We start from the raw sequence: 21,231 nt of genomic DNA on the forward strand, positions 1-21,231 counted from the left end.
AGGGAACTCCGAGATCCATCCTTATTAAAAAGCCTGATAGCTAGATTCTGTGCATTTAAAACTTTTTTTCCTAGTTATTTTGTATATTTTTGCTTCTCATTATAAATTTATTTCTTCTATTCCTCACCCCCTATCTTTTAAGTGGCTTTAGCTGATAGAGAACAGCACTGTTGATTTTTAGTGTTTTGTTGGTATCACCTCACTGAACGCTTAGTATTTTGTAATAATTTTTCAGGTGATTATCTTTGGTTTTCCAGGTTGATGCTTTCTCTTATGGATTTTTTTTTTTTTTTAATGTAACTGGCTCTTTTCTTTGGTTATTAACTCACTTGTACCTTTCCTGACTACCTTGGCTAATGAAATTCACTTCTTGTCTTGGCCTTCTTTCTAGTCATCATTGTTCCTGGATTATCTTTTTTATGCATTTGTTTACTTATTTCTGGCCTTTGGTCTTCCCTCAGACTAAGAGCTTCATGTGCTAAGTCATGGAAGAAAGTAATGAATTTAATTTTGGATATATGGTATTTTTCATTCCTATGGTACATGTAGGTAAAAAAACCTTGAGACAGCTGAAAATATGGGAAGAGGATTCAGGTTGAAGATTTTTATTTGGGCGAGTTGGACTTGTAAGAATCAGTTAATCAGGGAAAATGGGCAGAAAAGGACAGAACACATCCTCAAAAATACTGTTAAGGAATGACAAATATAAGAGGACCCTGCAGGGGAGACATATATTTGACTCATAGTTTGACCTTAAAGGTGATTACATAATATTTTTGGAGAAACATAGCTCTATTCAACATTTTAAGGAACATTGGGTAATTGAATTTTCTTATACCTAGATACATATTATGTCTCTAACCTGGTATCTGTTACCTGTTTTTTTGTAGAAAGAACAGATACCTGTCAGGGTGGATGATTATTTTGGATAATTGACAGTGTATTAGAAATATTTGTTTTAAAATCACATAAGCTTGTTATTAAAAGAAAATGTCAAGACATTGTGTTCTCTTTGATCTGTTCTAATGTTCTAGTGAGGACTTACTGTCTGTCTGTTAACCTGGCATTTTTACACCTTTCAGAAGCAGGCCTTTCTGGTCCTTAAAACAGAGGCTGACACAGTCCGTTTTTGATAGATGGTTTGAAAGTGCTTGATGTTGCCGTTTATCCTCTATTTTATTTTGCATTGTTCAGCTTACTGGAGCAGTAATCAATTTTAGATAATTAGAAAACATCTATTATTATGCATGTGTTCGGGCATAGACCTTACACAGAAAATACAAGAATAAAAATGTAACATTGAAATAACAAATCACATAATAACATTTTGACCTCATTTGAATGGACAGGGTAAAATACTATTTCAAACAGAAGATTCTCAAAATATTTATTATAGCATTTTGCTCTGCCGTAATGGTTGAGAGAAACTACCGTATCAAATTTGTGTGTTTCAGATGTGATCTTTACAGCAAATACTCATGATTATTTTTCTTAGGCATTGCTAATAAAAGACAATTAAAAATGCAAAAAAATATTTTTGTCATACTTTAGTGCCCTTATAAAGCAAGTGAACAAATCAATAGATGGAACAGCAGATGATGAAGATGAGGGGGTTCCAACTGATCAAGCCATCAGGGCCGGTCTTGAACTGCTTAAGGTAAATATACTTACCGTGAAATTAAGTGTTTAATTAGACAACTGTCAAATGTATATATAATTTGTGTCTTTTTCTGGCTGTACCCGTGACACGTGGAAGTTCATAGGTCAGGAATCAGATCTTCACTGCAGTACCAACACAAGCTGCCTCAGTGACAACACGGGGTCCTTAACCCACTGAGCCACAGAAAACTCCATGTAGTTTGTATTATTTATTTATTTACTTATTTTTACTTATTATTATTATTATTATTATTATTTTGGCTTTTAGAGCCACACCTGCAGCACATGGATGTTCCAGCCAAGGGGTTCAATCAGAGCTGCAGCTGCTGGCCTACACCATAGTCCCAGCAACGCCAGGTCCAAGCCAAGCCATGTCTGCGACCTACACCACAGCTCACAGCAAAGCTGAATCCCGACCCACTGAGCTAGACCAGAGCATTCCTAGTTTGTATTTTTTTGTCTTGAGATTTGATTTTTAAGTTTATAGAACAAAATTTTCTTAATCGTCCTTAGGTCGTTTTGAAACTGCATATTCTAACATGTAAGCTAAATATTTTCAGGTTTAAATTATATCCGATAGCCTTGTATTAATTACATTAAGGGTTGTTGGAGTTCCCGTCGTGGCATAGTGGTTAACGAATCCGACTAGGAACCATGAGGTCGCGGGTTCGGTCCCTGCCCTTGCTCAGTGGGTTAACGACCCGGCGTTGCCTTGAGCTGTGGTGAAGGTTGCAGACGCGGCTCGGATCCTGCGTTGCTGTGGCTCTGGCGTAGGCCGGTGGCTACAGCTCCGATTCAACCCCTAGCCTGGGAACCTCCATATGCCGCGGAAGCGGCCCAAGAGATAGCAACAACAACAACAACAACAAAAGACAAAAGACAAAAAAAAAAAAAAAAAAAGGGTTGTAATTTGAACATTTCATTAGTGAGCAGAAGGAACCAGGTTTTTTTTACTGTTATTTTGTTAATTAAAATATACTACTAACTTTTACTGATTACAGAAATATCAATTAATTGTTGATAAGTTAGAAAATATAAAATTATACAGGAAAAAACATTTGTAAGCCTATCATATATAAGCATTTGTTTTTTCTTTTTTTTATTTTTCGGCATATGGAGTTCTCAGGCCACGGATCAGATCTGAGCTGCGTTTGCAACCAATGGCACAGCTGTGGCAACGCCAGATCTTTTAACCCACAGTGCCAGGCCAGGGATTAAACTTGTGCCCTAGTGCTGTAGAGACGCGCTGATCCCATTGTGCCAGGGGAAACTCAAACACTTTGTATAATCTTTAGAAAAATGTACACTTTTGTATAATCGAGGTCAGACTGAATGTACAATTTTTTATATTGACTGTTTTCCCATAACAAATAATAAACATTTTTCACAATGCTTTTTAAGACAGTATTTTTAAGAATATCAAAAAACAGATCTGATTATTGGTTCTCATTTATTAGATGTATGCTTTGAGGCAAGTTAATTGCCTCTGCTTCCTCATATGTATGGAGATAATAGTACTTCTCTCAGAGGGACTAAATAAACCATATACTTAAATGTCTTAGCACAGTGTGTGCCTCATAATGAAAATAATAATAAAAAATGTTTTTTGGCAATAGTGATTAGTTCACTTTTGGAGTATCAGTGTTCTCAGTTGTTTTCATGTTGTTGGATATTTAAGTTTTTTTAATTTTATTCTTATAATCATTGCTAAGATAGATATATCTAATAGCTCCTGCTAATGTCTTCTTTTTTATTTTTTAAATACTAGAAGGGCATTACTGCATTAGAGTATGACCACTTTCAAAATTCTTTGAGAGATACCTGTAGTCAGATTCTTTTATAGAGATATCATATTCATATGTAATTCTGTCAACAGTTTATGAAGATGCCTATCTTATCTTCACAAATTTGTAATAATGTAAAATTTTAGGAGATTTGCTAATCTAATAAGTGAAAATGATGTTTTAATTTGCATAGTTACTGTTGCTAGTGAGGTCCACCTTGCGTATGTTGATCATCAGTGTTTTCTCTGTGGTGAAATTGTCTTTTTTTTTTTTTTTTTTTTTTTGTCTTTTGTTTTTTTAGGGTCACACCTGTGGCACAGGGAGGTTCCCAGGCTGTTGGTCAAATTGGAGCTGTAGCCACTGGCCTATGCCACAGCCACAGCAATGCTGGATCCTTAAACCAGTGAGCAAGGCCAGGGTCAAACCCATGTCCTCATGGATACTAGTCAGTTTGTTAACCAATGAGCCGTGATGGGAACTCCCAAAATTGTCATTTTTATCCTCTGTTCATTTTCTACTAACATCTCAATCTTTTGTTTTTTTTTTTAACTCATTTAAGTGAGCTTTTAATTTCCTTGGCTTTCTTATAGGACATATTAGATACATAAAAACTGGAATGTATTTGTTTCATGTAAGTTATAAAGTGTAGTGATAAAATGAATACTAGTGGAAAGTAAAAGGAATGCTAATTAAAATTAAATAGAGTATTAATACTGTTGAAATATGCTGCTTTTTTTTTTTGTTTGTTTGTTTAACTTTGCATCCCTAGGTGTATGTTTCCTGAACTTGGGGTTTATTATTTTCTTACTATTCTTTATAGATTTTCCATTTATGTCTATATTTCTAAATAACATTGCTTATTTTGCTTGTTTCTAAATCTTATAAATGTGGCATTATGTATAACATTTTCTACTACTTGTTTTTACATTCCACATTTGGTTCTTATTGTTTATTTGAAGCTTAAAAATCCTTTCATGTTTAGAGGGGTTTTTTAATTGTTTTTGTTTTTTAAATCTGAAACAACCCAGTTAAAGTTTACTTTGAAAATATATATTAGAGGAAAGGATCTAATTTGATTTCCTCCAAATAGCTACCCACTTTACCAGGACTGTTTATTAAAAATTCCATCCGTTCTTGGTTATTTTCTGTTGCCTTCTTTATAATCTACTGTACTCTATTTAATCTAAGTTCTTATATATGCCGAGGATTTGTTTTTTATTTTTTATTTTTTATTTGCCTTTTCTAGGGCCGCACCCACACATATGGAGGTTCCCAGGCTAGGGGTCTATTTGGAGCTTCAGCTGTTGGCCTACACCAGAGCCACAGCAACGCAGGATACGAGCCGTGTCTGCAACCTACACCACAGCTCACGGCAACGCCGGATCCTTAACCCACTGAGTGAGGCCAGGGATCAAATCCGCAACCTCCTGGTTCCTTGTTGGATTCTTTAACCACTGTGCCACGACAGGGAACTCCTGTTTTTTTTTTTTTTTTTAATGTTTTTTCTACTGTCAATACCATGTTGATTTGATTATCGAAAACTTATAATTTACTATCTGGTATTTTATTCCCCTTGCTGGGTTACTCTTTTCCAAAAATGTTATCTGCTGGTCTCTTCTAATGACCTTTATTTAGAAGAGCAGAGGTGTTTTCTTAAATTCTCTCTACTAATTTTCCTTTTCTCCTACCCTCATTTTCCTCTACTGCCCTCCTGAAACATTAATCAAATCTAAATTATTTGGATAGCATTATGTTAACATGTTATTTAATTTTGAAAGCAATTATTTCTTTACATTGTACAGTCTTATATAAGAACATTTCTGTTCTATGTGTGAGTAAGTTTAAAATTTTATTGCTAGTGCTCTTATTTTTAGCATAATTATTTTGTATTTAATGTATAGTATTTCTAATATATAATAATTTGGATTTATATTATAAAGATAATTTTTATGACTCATGTTTTAGGTACTCTCATTTACACACCCCATCTCATTTCATTCTGCTGAAACATTTGAGTCTCTCCTGGCTTGTCTGAAAATGGATGATGAAAAAGTAGCAGAAGCTGCACTTCAGATTTTCAAAAATACGGGAAGCAAAATTGAAGAGGATTTCCCACACATCAGATCGTGAGTTGAGTTTATTCTGATAAATATTCTGGAAGATAGAAAAATAATTTACTGTTTTTTGAGTTATATCATGGTTGGAATCTTTTAAGTTTTGAGGAAATAATATCTGGCTTATCTTAATGCCTACTATTCAGTTTATATTCTCATTTCTGAGGAGAAGCATTGATTGGTATTTTAGAAGATTCATGAAAATGTAGGGTGAACATGGCATTTCTTTCTTAAGCATCAGTTTTGCTTAAAGATTTTTAATAAAAAGTTTTATAGTAAAGTAGTTATTTGGCATGTTATGGCATAGAATAAACAATTCATGTGAATTTAAGGTCAGGTAGCAAATTCCAAGGGAATTTCATTAGCTCTCTCCATAGTGCTCTTTTCTTTTGTCATGATGAGTATTAGATGGAAAATTTTTAGAAGTAGTGCTTTTGACACAGGGAAGCAGGAGGGCCTGGAGTACTCATCCTAATAGGAGTGTGTTTTTCGTATATGTCGGTGTATCCTAGTATTTCCAACAATTGCAAATTGTACTGTTATCCTGGGCATCTCTAATGGTGCTTGATTATTGTTCAGTATTCTGTGATAGCACAAAAGAATTGTCTTCATTTTTTTAATGATCCCTGCTACTTCTCTCAGAGCATCTCTCCTCCCTGTTCATGGAGGACACATCGAATAGTTGGTCTTGATATTGACAGTCACTGGTGATTGCTTTTACCTCTCCCTCATTACTTCTGGCCTCCCTAGTTGTAGTTGGGGCACTGTACCTCTCCATGTGGCCCTTTTCCTCCGAACGAGACTGTGGACAAAGCTAGCTTTTAGATGCTCAGCTACTCTTCTTGTTCTTCCTTTCTGTTCACGTGAACTTAATTCTAGAAACTATTGATACATAAGACAAAAGCATTATTTAAATTATAATTGAAACATACCAGAGTCTTGTAAGAGTATTCTTTTTGGCAAGCATAAGAAACATTATTGTTTAGAATTGACTTCTTAATTTTTAAGGGAGTCTGGAGCATGAATTTGCTTTTGGAATGGAGCCATGACTCTCCTATCCAGATCAGAGAACAGAGTTTGGAGATAAATGTATAGGCATACAATATATGTAAACTCTGTGTAACTCCATACCTTTTACTGAATGCCCACTTAATGTATTATCTCATTTAAATGTTGTAACAATTCAGTAAAGTGTAAGAATTATTCTCATTTTCCAAATGAGGAATCAATGTTTACCTGAGGTAAATAGTTCTAGGTCATATAGCTAGCATGTGCCAGAATGAAGATTTGAATGTAGGCCTGTTTATTTGCAGTGCCTATGGAACATAGCCACCTATGGCACCGTTCCTTTCTTAATTAACAAGTTTTAGCTTGATTTATTCAATGAAGGTTTTTATTTTCATTCTAGACTATCTTTCCCAGTACTCTTTATATTTTATAGAAACATCATTTGATATATTTGTAGGAGAACTCTGAGAGCAAAGTTGAAGGCAGACATTTTAGAACACACAAAGGCATTTTAAAATATCCACCACTTAAATGTGGAACTACTTTGATGGAGATGCTGAGTATATCAGATGTCTTTCATGAGGAGGATTAGCTCAGTTGCTATTGGATACCTGCTCTGTGCATACACTGCACTCGATAAAGTACCTCACGGTCTGTGTCTTCCAGGGGATAACTTAAGTATGCAGGAGTTCTGCTATGATGTATGCAGGAGTTCTGCTATGGTGCAGTAGGTTAATAATCTGGCTTGTCTCTCTGGCATTGCCAGTTTGACCCCCTAGCCCAGTGCAGTGGGTTAAGGATCTGGCGTTGTCCCAGATGTGGCTTAAATTCGATTCCTGGCCCAGGAACTTCCATATGCCTTGGGTATGGCTAAAAATAGAAAATAAAATACGTGTGCAGATTTTATAAGTTAAATTTATTAAATTGGGTGAGTTGGTATTGAGGGAACTGGTAGAGTTAAATGAATGTTCATTAAATTATCTTCCCTCGAATTTACCAAAATAATTTAAAAGAACCAAAAGAAAAATGTATCTAAGTAGAAACTACCACAAACTGGACAGAATTGGTGCTAGATAAGCCATTTAGACTGAGTGGATGTGAGAACACTGACAGTTGATGCACATATCCCCGAATCAGGTGTATAAGGGAGTGTATGGTAAGTGTTCTTTCGCTCGCTGATCTCCAAAGAGGAGCTTGAGGTGTGGACAAGCTGTGAGAGAAATAAGGAAAACCTAATTTCAGCTGTAATAGAACTAAATTAGGGATTTTGTGGTCATACCATTTTTCTTTGGGCTTAACAGGAGGGACACAGTGTAGAGGTGTTGTAGAATTGTGAAGCAAATGTCTTATTACCAATTTTACAGGAGTAGAAAAAATTACATGCTGAGCCACACAACTAAAATGATGGTGATTGGAGTTTCCCCCTGTGGCATAGTGGGTTACAAATCCAACTGCAGTGGATAGGGTAGCTGTGGAAGCACAGGTTCAATCGCCGGCCCCACACAGTGGGTTAAAAGGATCCAGCATTGCCACACCTGCAGCTCACATTCAGTCCCTGCCCTGGAAACGTCCATGTGCCACGGATGTGGCCAGAAAATAAATAAAATGATGGTGACTTACAGTTCCATTGTGACTTAGCAAGTGTTTCAGGAGTCTGGCTCACCCCAAAATAGGCACATGTGCCAAAACACATGGGAGTCCCCTTAGAGTGTAGGGTATGGCTGTAGTCCAAGTGGAGCTGGTTCTCAACTGGAAGAGCTTAAGCAGACGTGGACAGAAATTACACAGAAATAAATGACTCACTACCTTTAGTCCTAATTTCCTCCTCCATGCTACTTTATCCAGCTAATGAAGCAAGAGTAGTTTGAGTTGTGATGTTATTTTTTTAAAGACAATTTCTAGTGTTAAGTCACAGGGAGACACTATATTTTTGTTTTAATGGCAGAGGTAGAGAGGATTTCTCTTATTCAGAGATGAATTAACAGAATACAAATAATATAACAAATATGAAACCTGTGCAGCTATTTTAGCATCCAGAAGATAGCTGATGAGCACTTTGAAAGAACTGAATTTTTCTAGGAAAAAGAAAATTTGAGACAGTTGTTCTCAGTCACCAAGAAAGTTAAACAGCAAATGGCAGCTGGGTGGTGGTGGGGAATAAAAAGCAAGAGCAAAAATAAGATAACATAAAACATAAAAAGGGAAATGGAAGAACTAAGGGTACAGAAGAACAGGAACATATTTGTATCATAGAATATAATTTGCTAGAAACAGCAAGGAGCAAACGATATTGAAAATGTAATCAGGAAGGTAGAAATTGAGCTTGAGGAAAAAAACTGCATAGAAAGTGAATATAGTGGGCAAAGAAATAAGGCAGTTAGAGAGACCTGCCCATAGTGAAAAGCCATAATTGGTTTCTGTGGAGAAGACAACATAATAATGGGAAATGGAAGACATTTTTAAAAAATAATAATAAAGTTGTTTAGAGTGAATGAAACCATGAACCTGGAGACCAGGAGGGCTCATGTTTTAGGAGAATATCTTGATTGAATTTACTGAATTTTTGGAGATGCCTGAAGTTATTTCACAAACGTCAAGAAAAAAGGAGATGATGTACAACTGAAAAGTAATGAGGCTGACAGTTCTTTTCAACCGCATAAGATTTCTGAAGTTATGATTCAACTGCTAGAGAGTTTTGATGCACAAAAAGGCTGTAACTGAAGCCTTTCCTAAGTTGCCAGGTAGTGCTTAAATAAGGGCAGATGAAGGATATTCTTTAGGATTCAAGGACTTAGGAAATGTATTACCCCTTTTTTATTGTGAGGTCCTTACCAAGTTGGGTGCTTTTTCCCTTTGTATTCAGTTTTGCTTTTGCCCCTAAATCCAACTTTTGCTTTCTTTTTGTTTGCATATCTCTGATTTGTCTTTTCTCATCATTTTACTTTCGGTATTTAAGTTTAGATATGGCTACATCTGTGTTTTAAATGTTTGAAAACCCTAATACACTGTAAATATAAATGAATTTGAGAAAATTACCCTGCCAAGTGTTTGCGTTAAAAGAAAATATTTCCGATCTAAAGGAAAAAAAACCCAAAACCGCACAGAAATTCTAATTCTTTTTAATTGTTCAGAGAATAGGAGGGGAAAGAATGTGTTTAGATTACTTTTTATGAAGCCAAGGTAACTAGCAGGAATGCTAAAACCAGATTAAAAAAAAAAAAACTAAGACAAATCTTACTGAAATCAACACAAAAAATGTATGTAAAATATTATTAAGAGAATTTACTACAGTAAAAACAAGACTATACTGTGGTCAAAGTTCCTACTGTGGCTCCGTGGTAACGAATTCGACTAATATCCTTGAGGACATGGGTTTGATCTCTGGCCTCACTCAGTGGATTAAAGGATCCAGTGTTGTCATGAGCTGTGCTGTAGGTTTCAGATGCAGCTCAAATCCTGAGTTGCTATGGCTGTGGCTGTGGCTGTGGCATAGGCCATTGGCTACAGCTCTGATTCAACCCCTAGCCTGGGAACTTCCATATGCTGCGGGTGTGGCCCCCCAAATACAAAAAAACCCACTGTGCCCAAATGTGGTTAATTCCAGGAATACAAAAAGGGACACAGTTAGAAAGCTTAATATTAATTCATTATATAAATGAAATTCATTATATAAATGAAAAAGGGAAAGGGCACACAATGGATCATTTTGACAAATGCTGAAGGGGCTTCTAATAAAATTAGGCTGTTTATAATTAAACCCAATAAAATAGGAATTAATACCTTCATACCACTCAAACCAGTAGGCCCTATCATATAGTAAAATACTACAAGCATTCACAGTAAAAGTCAGGAACAAGATGAGAAAATCCACTATCTCTGCCATGATTCAACATTGTTTTGGAAACATTAGCCAATATAATTATATAAAAAAATAAAATAAGGAGTTCCCTTTGCGGCACAGTGGAAACAAATCCAACTGGTAACCCTGAAGTTGTGGGTCCAATCCCTGACCTCGCTCAGTGGATTAAGGATCTGGCGTTTTCACAAGGTGTGGTGTCGGTCGTGGATGCAGCTTGGGATCCTGCATTACTCTGGCATGGACTGACAGCTATAGCTCCGATTGGACCCCTAGCCTGGGAACCTCCATATGCGTGGGTGCGGCCCTTAAAAGCAAAAAAAAAAAAAAAAAAAGACAGACAGAAGGAAAATAAGAGGTGTATGTGTTGGAAAGGAGGGAAGCAAAGTTATATTTCTTGGAAAAATATAAGAGAGCCAACTGCAAAACTACTTAAAAAAAAAAAAAAGATGACCAAAATAAATATGTAAAAATCCTAAGCTTTCTTTATATGCCACTAACAATCACTTAGAAAGTATTGTAGCAGTAAAAATCAGAAGATTTAAAAGTAGAGTGCATAGGAAATTTGCAACCTTATACAACCCTGTGTTAGTGAGGAGTATAATTTTTAACAATTAGTCATAAAAACTTAGATTACTCAATAAATAGCTGGCAAGCTGAAAAAGAAAAAAATTAATGTAGACTGCTTGTTTGACTTTACGTATGTTCCAGATGAGTCAGAGATTATTTATCTAAGGTTTTATTTTAAAAATTTTTGTCTAAGGTTTAAGTATATGTAAATTAATGCAAGTGTTAGTAGCCAGTGCATTTTGTAACTTTTTTCTTTGTCAGGGACTGGAGAAGTTTCCCCAATTCATAAATGAAATATTGATGGATTAGAGTTTTAAAAATTCATTTGTTGAAAAAATGTTTATAGAGCCTTCACTGTGTATAAGGTAATGAGGATGTTGAAGCGAATAGGACAGGTTAAGTCTGCCCTTATATTTTCATGAGAGAGAATATTATTTAGACAAGAGCAAAAGTCATGAAGTAAGTTGGAAATACATACAACTGGCATGCTGAGAAGCTATTTTTCAATATATATGATTTTAGAAAAAGTATTTAAAGATTCTTAGCAAAGAAATCACAGTTATGTCTCAGTAGAATACTAGCATAAGGAATGAATAAGAAATTTATAATCACAGTAAGAAAGGACATTTATGCTGACTGAGAAGAATGAGGGGAAGTACAAATAAAATATTCATGTGCTGTAACCAGTTTTAGCTAGCATACTAGTGATGCTGTCTTGGTTGGAGTACAAACTGATGCAGCTTTTCTGAGTTGGTGATGTGGTAATACATACCAGCTTAAAATGTGTGTGGTCTTTGATATGGTAGTTTTACTTTTATGAATTTATCCCAGAGATAATTAGAAAAGGTGTCTATATAATGATTATATGGTTTAGGGTCCAGTCAGAAACAGAAACCATAATAGGTATTTTCAACATACCTATTAACATTAATACAGATGTTTGAAGCATGAATGAATGAAAAGTTGCTTTGGTAACTCAGATATTAGGAATTGCTGGAAGCAGCTACTTCCTTAGCGCTGGCAGACCAACTGGGAAGAAGTGGTGTTAAGTACTGCCTGACAGGTGGAAGAGCCCTGTCAACGTCACAGCTAATTGTCAGAGGAGGGGGGGCCTGACTCTTGCTGTGGGATAGTGCAGCTGCTGCAGAGAAGGCCTAAAGACGCTGTGGTGGCTCTTGTTGGAAGAACCTACCAGTTCTTGAGGGAGTCTGGGAAATGTAATTTGCAGAGTTATAACTGCAAGATCTTAGAGCAGATTTTAGGATAGATTTAAAGCTCAGAGACAGTTGGTAAATATTCATGGTTTTGTTATTAGGATTTAAAAAAAAAAACCATCTAAATGCTCACATGTAGGAGATTGGTTAGATTAACAATTGTGGCATAGCCATCCGCTGAAGAGCTGAGTGCATAGTATTCAGCAATACTTGACATAGGAGTTTCTCCACAACATTTTTGGGTGAAAAAATGTTTCCAAATAATATATATTTTGTACTCTGTTTGCTTTTTTTTTAAGGGCTGCACCCGTGGCATATGGAGGTTCCCAGGCTAGGGGTCTCAAATCAGAGCTGTAGCCGCCAGCCTACACCACAGCCACAGCAACACAGGGCTGCGACCTACACCACAACTCACGGCAATGCCGGCTCCTTAACCCGCTGAGCAAGGCCAGGGAGTGAAACCGGCATCCTTATGGATGCCAGTCAGGTTCGTTAACTGCTGAGACATGATGGGAACTCCATTTTGTATTCTAATATATTTAATATATGCAGGTATGTATGTATAGAGAAATTTTAGATGCTCACCAAAATGTTCACACTAATTATTTCAGGATAGTAGAATTTTAAGGTTTTTGTGTGTTTGTTTGTTTGGTTGCGGAGGGGAGATCTCTTGTGGCACCACAGGTTAAGGATCTTGTGTTGTCACTGCAGCAGCTTGAATCATTGCTGTGTCATGGGTTCGATCCCTGGCCTAGGAACCTTCACATGCTGTGGAAGCAGCCAAAAAGGAGTTTTTGTTCTTTAGTGTTTTTAATGTATTTTTCAGTTTTGTTTGTGTGTCATGATATGCATTATTATTATCAAGGGGAGAAAACATAAATTTGAAAGAAAAATTCAGTTTAATGAGGGAATAAAGGATTCCTTTTAATAGAAACTTATTAATGTAAAAGGAGTCAGAAAGGTAGTTGCTTTATTTACATATCACTAACTTCTCAGACTGCCTAGTACTTCAGAATTGTTGAAATTGTTTTTTTTTTCCTTCTTGACATTATGTCTTTTTTCAGTTTAAATGAGTGTGCAGAAAATTTGATGAATTTAAAGTTTCTCATACTATCTTAACAAAGTCCCAACCATAGTTGCTTCTTACTTGTGTATGATCTGTAATTTTCCTCTCAATGACTAAGGAAAGAGATTATATTTTTCTTTTTATATTATAGGTTTTGGTTTTTTCTATTATAGTTGATTAACACTGTTCTGGTGTACAATTTCTGCTGCAGAGCAAAGTGACTCCAGTCATACATATATCCTCCACCATGTTCCATCACAAGTGACTAGATATAGTGCCCTGTGCAGCAGGATCTTACTGTTCTACAGTAGGATCTTACTGCTCATCCACTCCAAATGCAATAGTTTGCAACTACTAACCCCGTACTCCCAGTCCATCCCACTCCCTCTCCCTCCCTCCCGGCAACCACAAGTCTGTTTAAACCAAAGTCCATGCATTTGTGTCTTTTCTGGGGAAAAGTTCATTTGTGCCATATATTAGATTCCAGATATAGAGGATATCATATGGTATTTGTCTTTCTCTTTCTGACTTATTTCACTTAGTATGAGAGTCTCTAGTTCCATCTGTGTTGCTGCAAATGGCATTATTTTGTTCTTTTTTATGGCTGAGTAGTATTCCATTGTGTATATATACCACATCTTCTTCATCCATTCATCTGTTGATGAATATTTAGATTGTTTACATGTCTTGGCTATTGTGAGTAGTGCTCCAGTGAACATAACGGGTGCACATATCTTTTTCAAGGCAAGTTTTGCCCAGATAGATGCCCAGGAGTGGGATTGCTGGGTCATAGGGTAGTTTTATATGTAGTTTTCTGAGGTACCTCCATACTGTTTTCCATAGTGGTTGTACCACTTTGCATGCCCACCAACAGTGTAGGAGGGTTCCCTCTTCTCTACACTGTTTCCAGCATTTGTGATTAGTTGACTCTTTAATGATGGCCATTCTGACAGGTGTGAGTTGGTACCCCATAGTAGTTTTGATTTGCATTTCTCTAATAATTAGTGATGTTGAGCATTTTTTCATGTGTCTGTTGGTCATTTCTATATCTTCTTTGAAGTAATGTCTATTCAGGTCTTCTGTCATTTGGGTTGTTGGGTGTTTTTGGTTGAATTGTCTAAGTTGTTTGTATATTTTAGAGATTAAGACCTTGTCGGTTACATCATTTGAAACTATTTTCTCCCATTCCATAGGTTGTCTTTTTTTTTTTTTTTTTTTTAATGGTTTCCTTTGCTGTGAAAAGCTTTTAAGTTTGGTTAAGTCCCATTGGTTTATTTTTGTTTTTATTTCTGTTGCCTTGGGAGACTGACCTAAGAAAACATTTGTATGATTGATATCCAAGAATGTTTAACTATGTTCTCTTCTAGGAGTTTTATGGTGTCTATGTTTAAGTCTTTAAGCCATTTTGAGTTTATTTTTATGCATGGTGTGAGGGTGTGTTCCAGTTTCATTGATTTGCATGCAGCTGTCCAGTTTTCCCAGCATCACTTGCTGAGAAGACTGTCTTTTTCCCATTTTATATTCTTGCCTCTTTGTTGAAGATTAATTGCCTGTAGGTGTCTGGGTTTATTTCTGGGTTCTCTATTCTGTTCCATTGGTCTGTATGTTTGTTTTTCTATCAGTACCACACTGTCTCATTTACTGTAGCTTTGTAATATTGTCTGAAGTCTGAGTGAGTTATGGCTTCTGCTTTTTTTCCTCAGGATTGCTTTGGCAATTCTGGATCTTTTATGGTGCCATGTAAATTTTTGGATTGTTTGTACTAGTTCTTTGAAAAATATCATGGGTAATTTGACAGGGATTACATTGAATCTGTAGATTGCTTTGGGTAGTATGGCCATTCTAACAATGTTGATCCCTCCAATTCAGGAGCATAGAATGTCTTTCCATTTTTCTGAATCCTCTTTAATTTCCTTGATTAATGTTTTATAGTTTTTGGCAAATAAGTCTTCCTCTTCCTTAGTCAGGTTTATTCCTAGGTATTCAATTTGGGGGGGGGTGCTATTTTAAAAGGTATTGTACTTTCATATTCACTTTTTAATACTTCCTTGTTAGTATACAGAAATGCAACCAATTTCTGTGTTAATCGTGTATCCTGCTACTTTGCTGAATTCATTGATCAGAGGAAGGATATTATGAATGTTTGTATTGTTATGTATGATGTATGAGAACACAGGTCTTATCTGGGCATTTTAGTTATTGAAGTAGCCAGAAAGTTATCAATTTTCATTTCTGAAAAAAGCCACTAACCATAGACCAAAAAGAGCATTTGGTGAGACTCAGATTGTTTTTTTAACACATTTTATTATTGAAATTTTTAAACATATGTGGAATTAGGTAGAATATTATAATGAACTTCCATTAAGCAGCTTTTATATAAATAACTAAAAGCCACATTGTTTAATTTATAATTTTACCCTTTCTCCTTGTTCTCCTTATATTTGAGAACAGATCCCAGGCTCTGTATATCATTTCATCTGTACATATAAGTATCTCTAAAAGATAAGAACTCTTAAAAAATAATTACAATGCCTTTATCACAAATGTAGTTAATAATAATTGCTTAATGTGAATAATATCCAATTGATTTTCTCAAAAATGTAGTAATTTTTTTTAACAGTTTGGATTTTTTTGAATCAAGATCTAAGTAAGATTTCCACATTGTCATTGGTTGTTATGTCTCTGAAGTCCCCTGTCTCCTGTAAGCTCCCCCTCCAGTTCTCTCCTCTCTTTGTTTGATAAAGAAACCAGGTCGTTTCTCTTGCAGAGTCTCACATAGACTGATTTTTTTGTTGTTGTTGTTAATTGTGTGCCTTTGGTATGCTTTAATGTTTTCCTCTGTTTTCTGTAAGGTGAGAGTTGAATCCAAATAGTTGGATTTTGATTCAGATATTTTGTCACAGGACCATTTGCAGGTTGTGGTATGCTGGTATGTGGTCGGTCATGGGGCACATAATACCTGGTTATTTCTCTCTTTTTTTTGATGTTAGTAGCTGATCATGTTTTGTAATCATTGGTCATATTCTGCCATTCCTTTATCACTTGTTAGCTGAATAATTTTATAAAGAGGAATTTCTCATCTATTCTTTGGTTCCCCAGTGTTACACTTATTTAGGAAAGTCAGGATAAGTGCTTGATTCTTTTATATATTGAACAGAGTTCAAAATATGGAGGAAGAAGTTTACTACCATCCTGTGTTGTCATCTTTTTAAAAATATTATAGGAAATTGCCATTGTGGCTCAGCAGGTTAAGGTCTTAGTGTTGTCTCTGTGAGGATGCGGGTTCAATTCCTGGCCTCGCTCAGTGGGTTAAGGATCTGGTGTTGGTTGCAGATGTGGTTTGGCTCCTGCTTGGCTCAATTCCTAGCCTGGGAACTTTCATATGCCACAGGTGAGGCTGTGAAAAGAAAAAAAATACATATAAACTGATTGATTTACTCATATTTGTGTTTCTGTCAGTTACACTGGTCTCTTTATGCTCTGATTATCCCATCTGTACCCAGGAGGCTATTCAGGTTGACCTCTGAATCCTTTGGAATGTTTCTACTAATCTTTGTAGTATCTTTGCCGTCTAGTATAACAGAATGTTCCAGACCCATCTTGTCCATGTCCTGCCCTAGACCTGGAATCAATCATTTCTCTAAGGAGCCCTGGTTCCTTTTAATGGACATAGTATCAAGAAATTAGAATATGAGTCTTGTGGGTACTAATTGCTAATGTGTGGGTTACTTTTCTAGAACAGTTCAGTGGATATAGCTTTTGAAAAAAGGTTTTTTTTTTTTTTAAATAAAGTGCATTGTGTGTTTTTATTGATTATTCCATTTCAAACTGCATTTTTATTGAGCCTTTTTAAAAAATTTTACATTTTTTTATTTTTTTGCCCTGTGCTGAGAAAACACAGGTGATAAAACATTGATATTACATAATAAATCCTTTGAATTATCCCGTAATAAATACATAACGGTTTCAGAATAGTAGTGGCACCACCAATGTGATTCCTAAAAACAGCTGTTTGTTTACTTACGTAGTTCTGTTTTGTATTTAGGGTGTATCACATTAAGGATTTGCAGTCAAATTCCTGTGTTTTAAGGTTACTTGGAATGATTCTTTATGTGGTTATGCTGCCAAATGGATGCGCACTTTTGTTCATTTGTTTCATTTTATTTTTTAAGAGTTTACTTTAAAAAATTTTATTTCTTAATTAAATGAAATTTTCTTTAAAGATGAACCAAAAAAGCAGGATATATTTTGAGAAGTCTAGTTTGTATTCTTCAACTCTCTACCTGTTTTTTCTTACCTGTAGATAAACTTAAAAAAAAAAGTCCTTCCATGCCTGTCTGTCTAGATGTGTTTAAGTGTGTACATGTATGTATATGCGTGTTCATATGCCCTTTTGATAGATGAATGATAAAGTACACTATTCGTACCTTTCTGCACTTTGCTTTTTTTTTTCTCTTTACATATACTAGCAGTAACTCTGTATTTAAATATTTATTTTGTGGCTGTGTGATAGAGTAACTCGATACTGCTACATTTCCCTCCATAGTGTTTAGACCGTTTCACATTCTCTGTAGCAGTGTATGACTGTAGCAGTTTCCCAACAGCCCTGTCAACTGACTGTGCTGTTGATGAAATGTTTCTCTGTGTTCCTGGTCATCTTCCTTATTCTACAGTCTGAGAATAGCATCATCACTCATGCTTTCATTTATATTAGTGTTTGTGAGGCAGATCTCTTTCTTTCATTCTTTCCTCCCTCCCTCTTTTCCTTCCTTTAGATGTTCCTGGGACTTAATATTTAAAATGAATTTCTTATAAACATCCCATGGTTTGGTCTTTGTTCTGCTTTTGGTTGTTTTAATCCAATCTGACACACTCTTTCAGTTGGAGTGTTTAGACTGTTTACCATTTAATATAACCATAGTTGGGTTTAAAACTACCACCTTGAGGAGTTCCCATTGTGGCGCAGTGGAAACAAATCTGACTGGTATCCATGAGGATGCAGATTTCGATCCCTGGCCTTTCTCAGTGGGTCGGGGATCTGGTGTTGCTGTGAGCTGTGGTGTAGGTCACAGATGAAGCTTGGATCTGGCGTTGCTGTGGCTGTGGCAAAGCCTAGCAGCTAAAGCTCTGATTCAACCACTAGTCTGGAAACTTCCATGTGCTACAGGTGTGGCCCTAAAAAGAAAAGCAAAGAAAAAAAAGTTACCATCTTGATACTTTGTTTTCTTATTTTATTTTATTTTTTGCTTTTTGATGGCCACACCTGTGGCATATGGAGGTTCCTAGGCCAGGGTCGAATTGGAGCTACAGCTGCTGGCCTACGCTGTGGCATCTTGGGATTGGAGCCACATCTGCGATCTACACCACAGTTCACAGCAAAGCCAGATCCTTAACCCACTGAGTGAGGCCCGGGATCGAACCTGCATCCTCATGGTTCTTAGTTGGATTTGTTTCCACTGCACCACGATGGGAACTCCTGAATACTTTGTTTTCATTTTGTCTTTTTTGTGTTCCCATTTCTTTCTCTTTCTGACCTTTCTGGTGTTGGGTATTTTTAATGATTTTGTTTTATTGTCTCACTGTTGCTTATCCGTTTTCATGTAAAATTATACCACGGAATGTATAATGTAAAAATCTTGCAACAGTGCAATTCCATGCCTTCTTCCTCCAGGCTTTTGTTGTCATGTATTTTGTTTCTGCATATATTATAAATGCTAAAATATGTTGTTGTTTTCACTTTAAGCAGTTTGATATATCTCAGATTAACAATGGCATTTCTTTGGTTTGTACACGTATATTTGCCATTTCTGCCACTCATCGTGTTTTGATTATTATCTCTCCATATTTTCATTTGGAATCATTTTTCTTCCTGAATAATGTTTCTTAGAATATAATTGTCCTTCTAATTTATTTTCTTAGCTTTTCTTTGTCTGAAAGTCTTTATGTTACCTTCATTCTTGAAAGGCATTTTTGCTCAGAATAGAATTCTAGGTTGAGAGTTCTTTTCATTTAGTACCCAAAAGATGTTATCCATTATATCCTGAACTGCATAGTTTCTTTCTTTCTTTTTGTCTTTTTTTTTTTTTTTGCTTTTTAGGGCCGCACCCATGGTGTGGGGGTTCCCAGCTTAGGGGTCGAATGGGAGCTACACCTGCCAGCCTATACCACAGCGACAGCAACACAGGATCCGAGCCACGTCTGCGACCTACACCACAGCTCATGGTAATGCTGGATCCTTAACCCTCTGAGCAAGGTCAGGGATCAAACCCACAGCCTCATGGTTACTGGTTGTATTCGTTTCCGCTACGCCATGATGGGAACTCCTAGACTGCATAGTTTCTAAGGAAAAGTGTTCTTTAGTTCTTTGTTCCTCTATACATGTGTCTTTTCTGAGTATTTTTGAGATGTTTCTTTTTATTGTTGTTTTCACCAAAAATTGATAATGATTTGCCTTGGAGTGGTTTACTTTCTGTTTCTTCTGCTTGAGGTTTATTGAGATTCTTGGGACTCTGGGTTTATTGCCATCATATTTGGAATTTCGTTGGTTATTTTTTCTCCAAATGTTTGTATATTTTTTATGTTGTCCCCCTCTCACCTCCTTGGTTCCTGGGATTCCGGTTACATGTATTTTTGACGAGTTGACGTTGTCTTGGTAGTCACTGATACTCCATCCCCACACCGCACTCCACTTTGTTTTATTTTGCATAGTTTCTATTGCTATGTACTCACATTCACTGACTTTTCCTCTGTACTATGTAATCAGCTTTTGACTCTGTGTATATATTTTTCCTTTGCAGTATTGTATTTTTCATGTTTAGTAGTTCCATTTGTTTTTTTTTAATGTGCTTATTTTACTTCTGCCTTCATCATGTTCACGTTTTCTACTTACCTTCACGAGCATGTGGAACATAGTCATAGCAACCGTTTTAATGTCTTTGATAATTCTGTCACCTGTGCCATTTCTGGGACTGCTCCCATTGGTTATTTTTCTCCGGATTGTATATTAGAAGGTCTTTCTACTGTGGCTGGTGGAAACATGAATTAATACCAGCCTGGCGTGTGGCAGGGAGTTTTTGACCTACTGTTTTCCAGTGTTCTTCTCCTGGTCTTGGGTAGTTTTTGCTCATTCATGACTCTGGTCATTATTCAGGTAGAGACTCCAAGATACCCCTCTTTGGATCCCCACGACACAAGTTCTCTTTCTTGGTAGCCCCCTCCTCTGTGGTACCTTGCCCTAGAAGTTATAGTTGATTTGGGCTCCCTGAACTCCCATTTCTGTCTCCCTCAACTGCATGCAACCACCAGGCTCTGTTGGGCTTAATTCTTGTGCATCAGTCTGCTGACTCCCTCTTTGCAGTAATTGAGGGAAGATGTGGGGCCCTTCTAGTTTCTTTCTCATCTTTTAGAGATTTTGGTACTGTGCTTCTTATTGTCCAGTGTTTGAAACCTTTAACATATTATCTTGTTTTCTACTTGAGATAGAAGAATAAATTCAGTCTCAGATACATTGTCCTAATAAGAAGCAGAAATCCTCTCAGCGTAGTTTTTTATTTATTTATTTTTTTTTGGTCCGTTTGCCATTTCTTGGGCCACTCCTGCGGCGTATGGAGGTTCCCAGGCTAGGGGTCTAATCGAAGCTGTAGCCACCGGCCTACACCAGAGCCACAGCAATGCAGGATCCAAGCCACGTCTGCAACCTACACCACAGCTCGCGGCAACGCCGGGTCGTTAACCCACTGAGCAAGGGCAGGGACTGAACCCGCAACCTCATGGTTCCTAGTCGGATTTGTTAACCACTGCGCCACAACAGGAACTTCTCAGTGTAGTTTTAATTTGTATTTACTTATTTTTTAAAAAGGAATGAAGGCGGAGTTCCCATCATGGCTCAGTGGAAACGAATCTGAAGAGCATCTATGAGGATGCATGTTTGATCCCTGGCCTCAGTGGGTTAAGGATCCGG

The 21,231-nt window shown here is 36.5% G+C and overlaps 1 protein-coding gene across 11 annotated transcripts in view; it reads left to right on the forward strand.

The window, feature by feature from the left end:
- PDS5B (PDS5 cohesin associated factor B) overlaps positions 1–21,231 on the forward strand; it is a 208,342-nt gene that overhangs the window by 129,319 nt on the left and 57,792 nt on the right. For all 11 annotated transcript variants that reach the window (XR_002336648.1, XR_002336649.1, XR_002336650.1 and 8 more), the window contains exons 18-19: positions 1,552–1,657; positions 5,409–5,569. Coding sequence is in view for 8 of the 11 variants with exons in the window: in XM_021065557.1 (XP_020921216.1) it covers positions 1,552–1,657; positions 5,409–5,569 (267 nt within the window). In the remaining 3 variants the exon portion in view is untranslated. The remainder of the gene's footprint in view (positions 1–1,551; positions 1,658–5,408; positions 5,570–21,231) is intronic.

Source organism: Sus scrofa, chromosome 11, assembly GCF_000003025.6.
Source record: "Sus scrofa isolate TJ Tabasco breed Duroc chromosome 11, Sscrofa11.1, whole genome shotgun sequence".
Lineage (NCBI taxonomy): Eukaryota > Metazoa > Chordata > Mammalia > Artiodactyla > Suidae > Sus > Sus scrofa.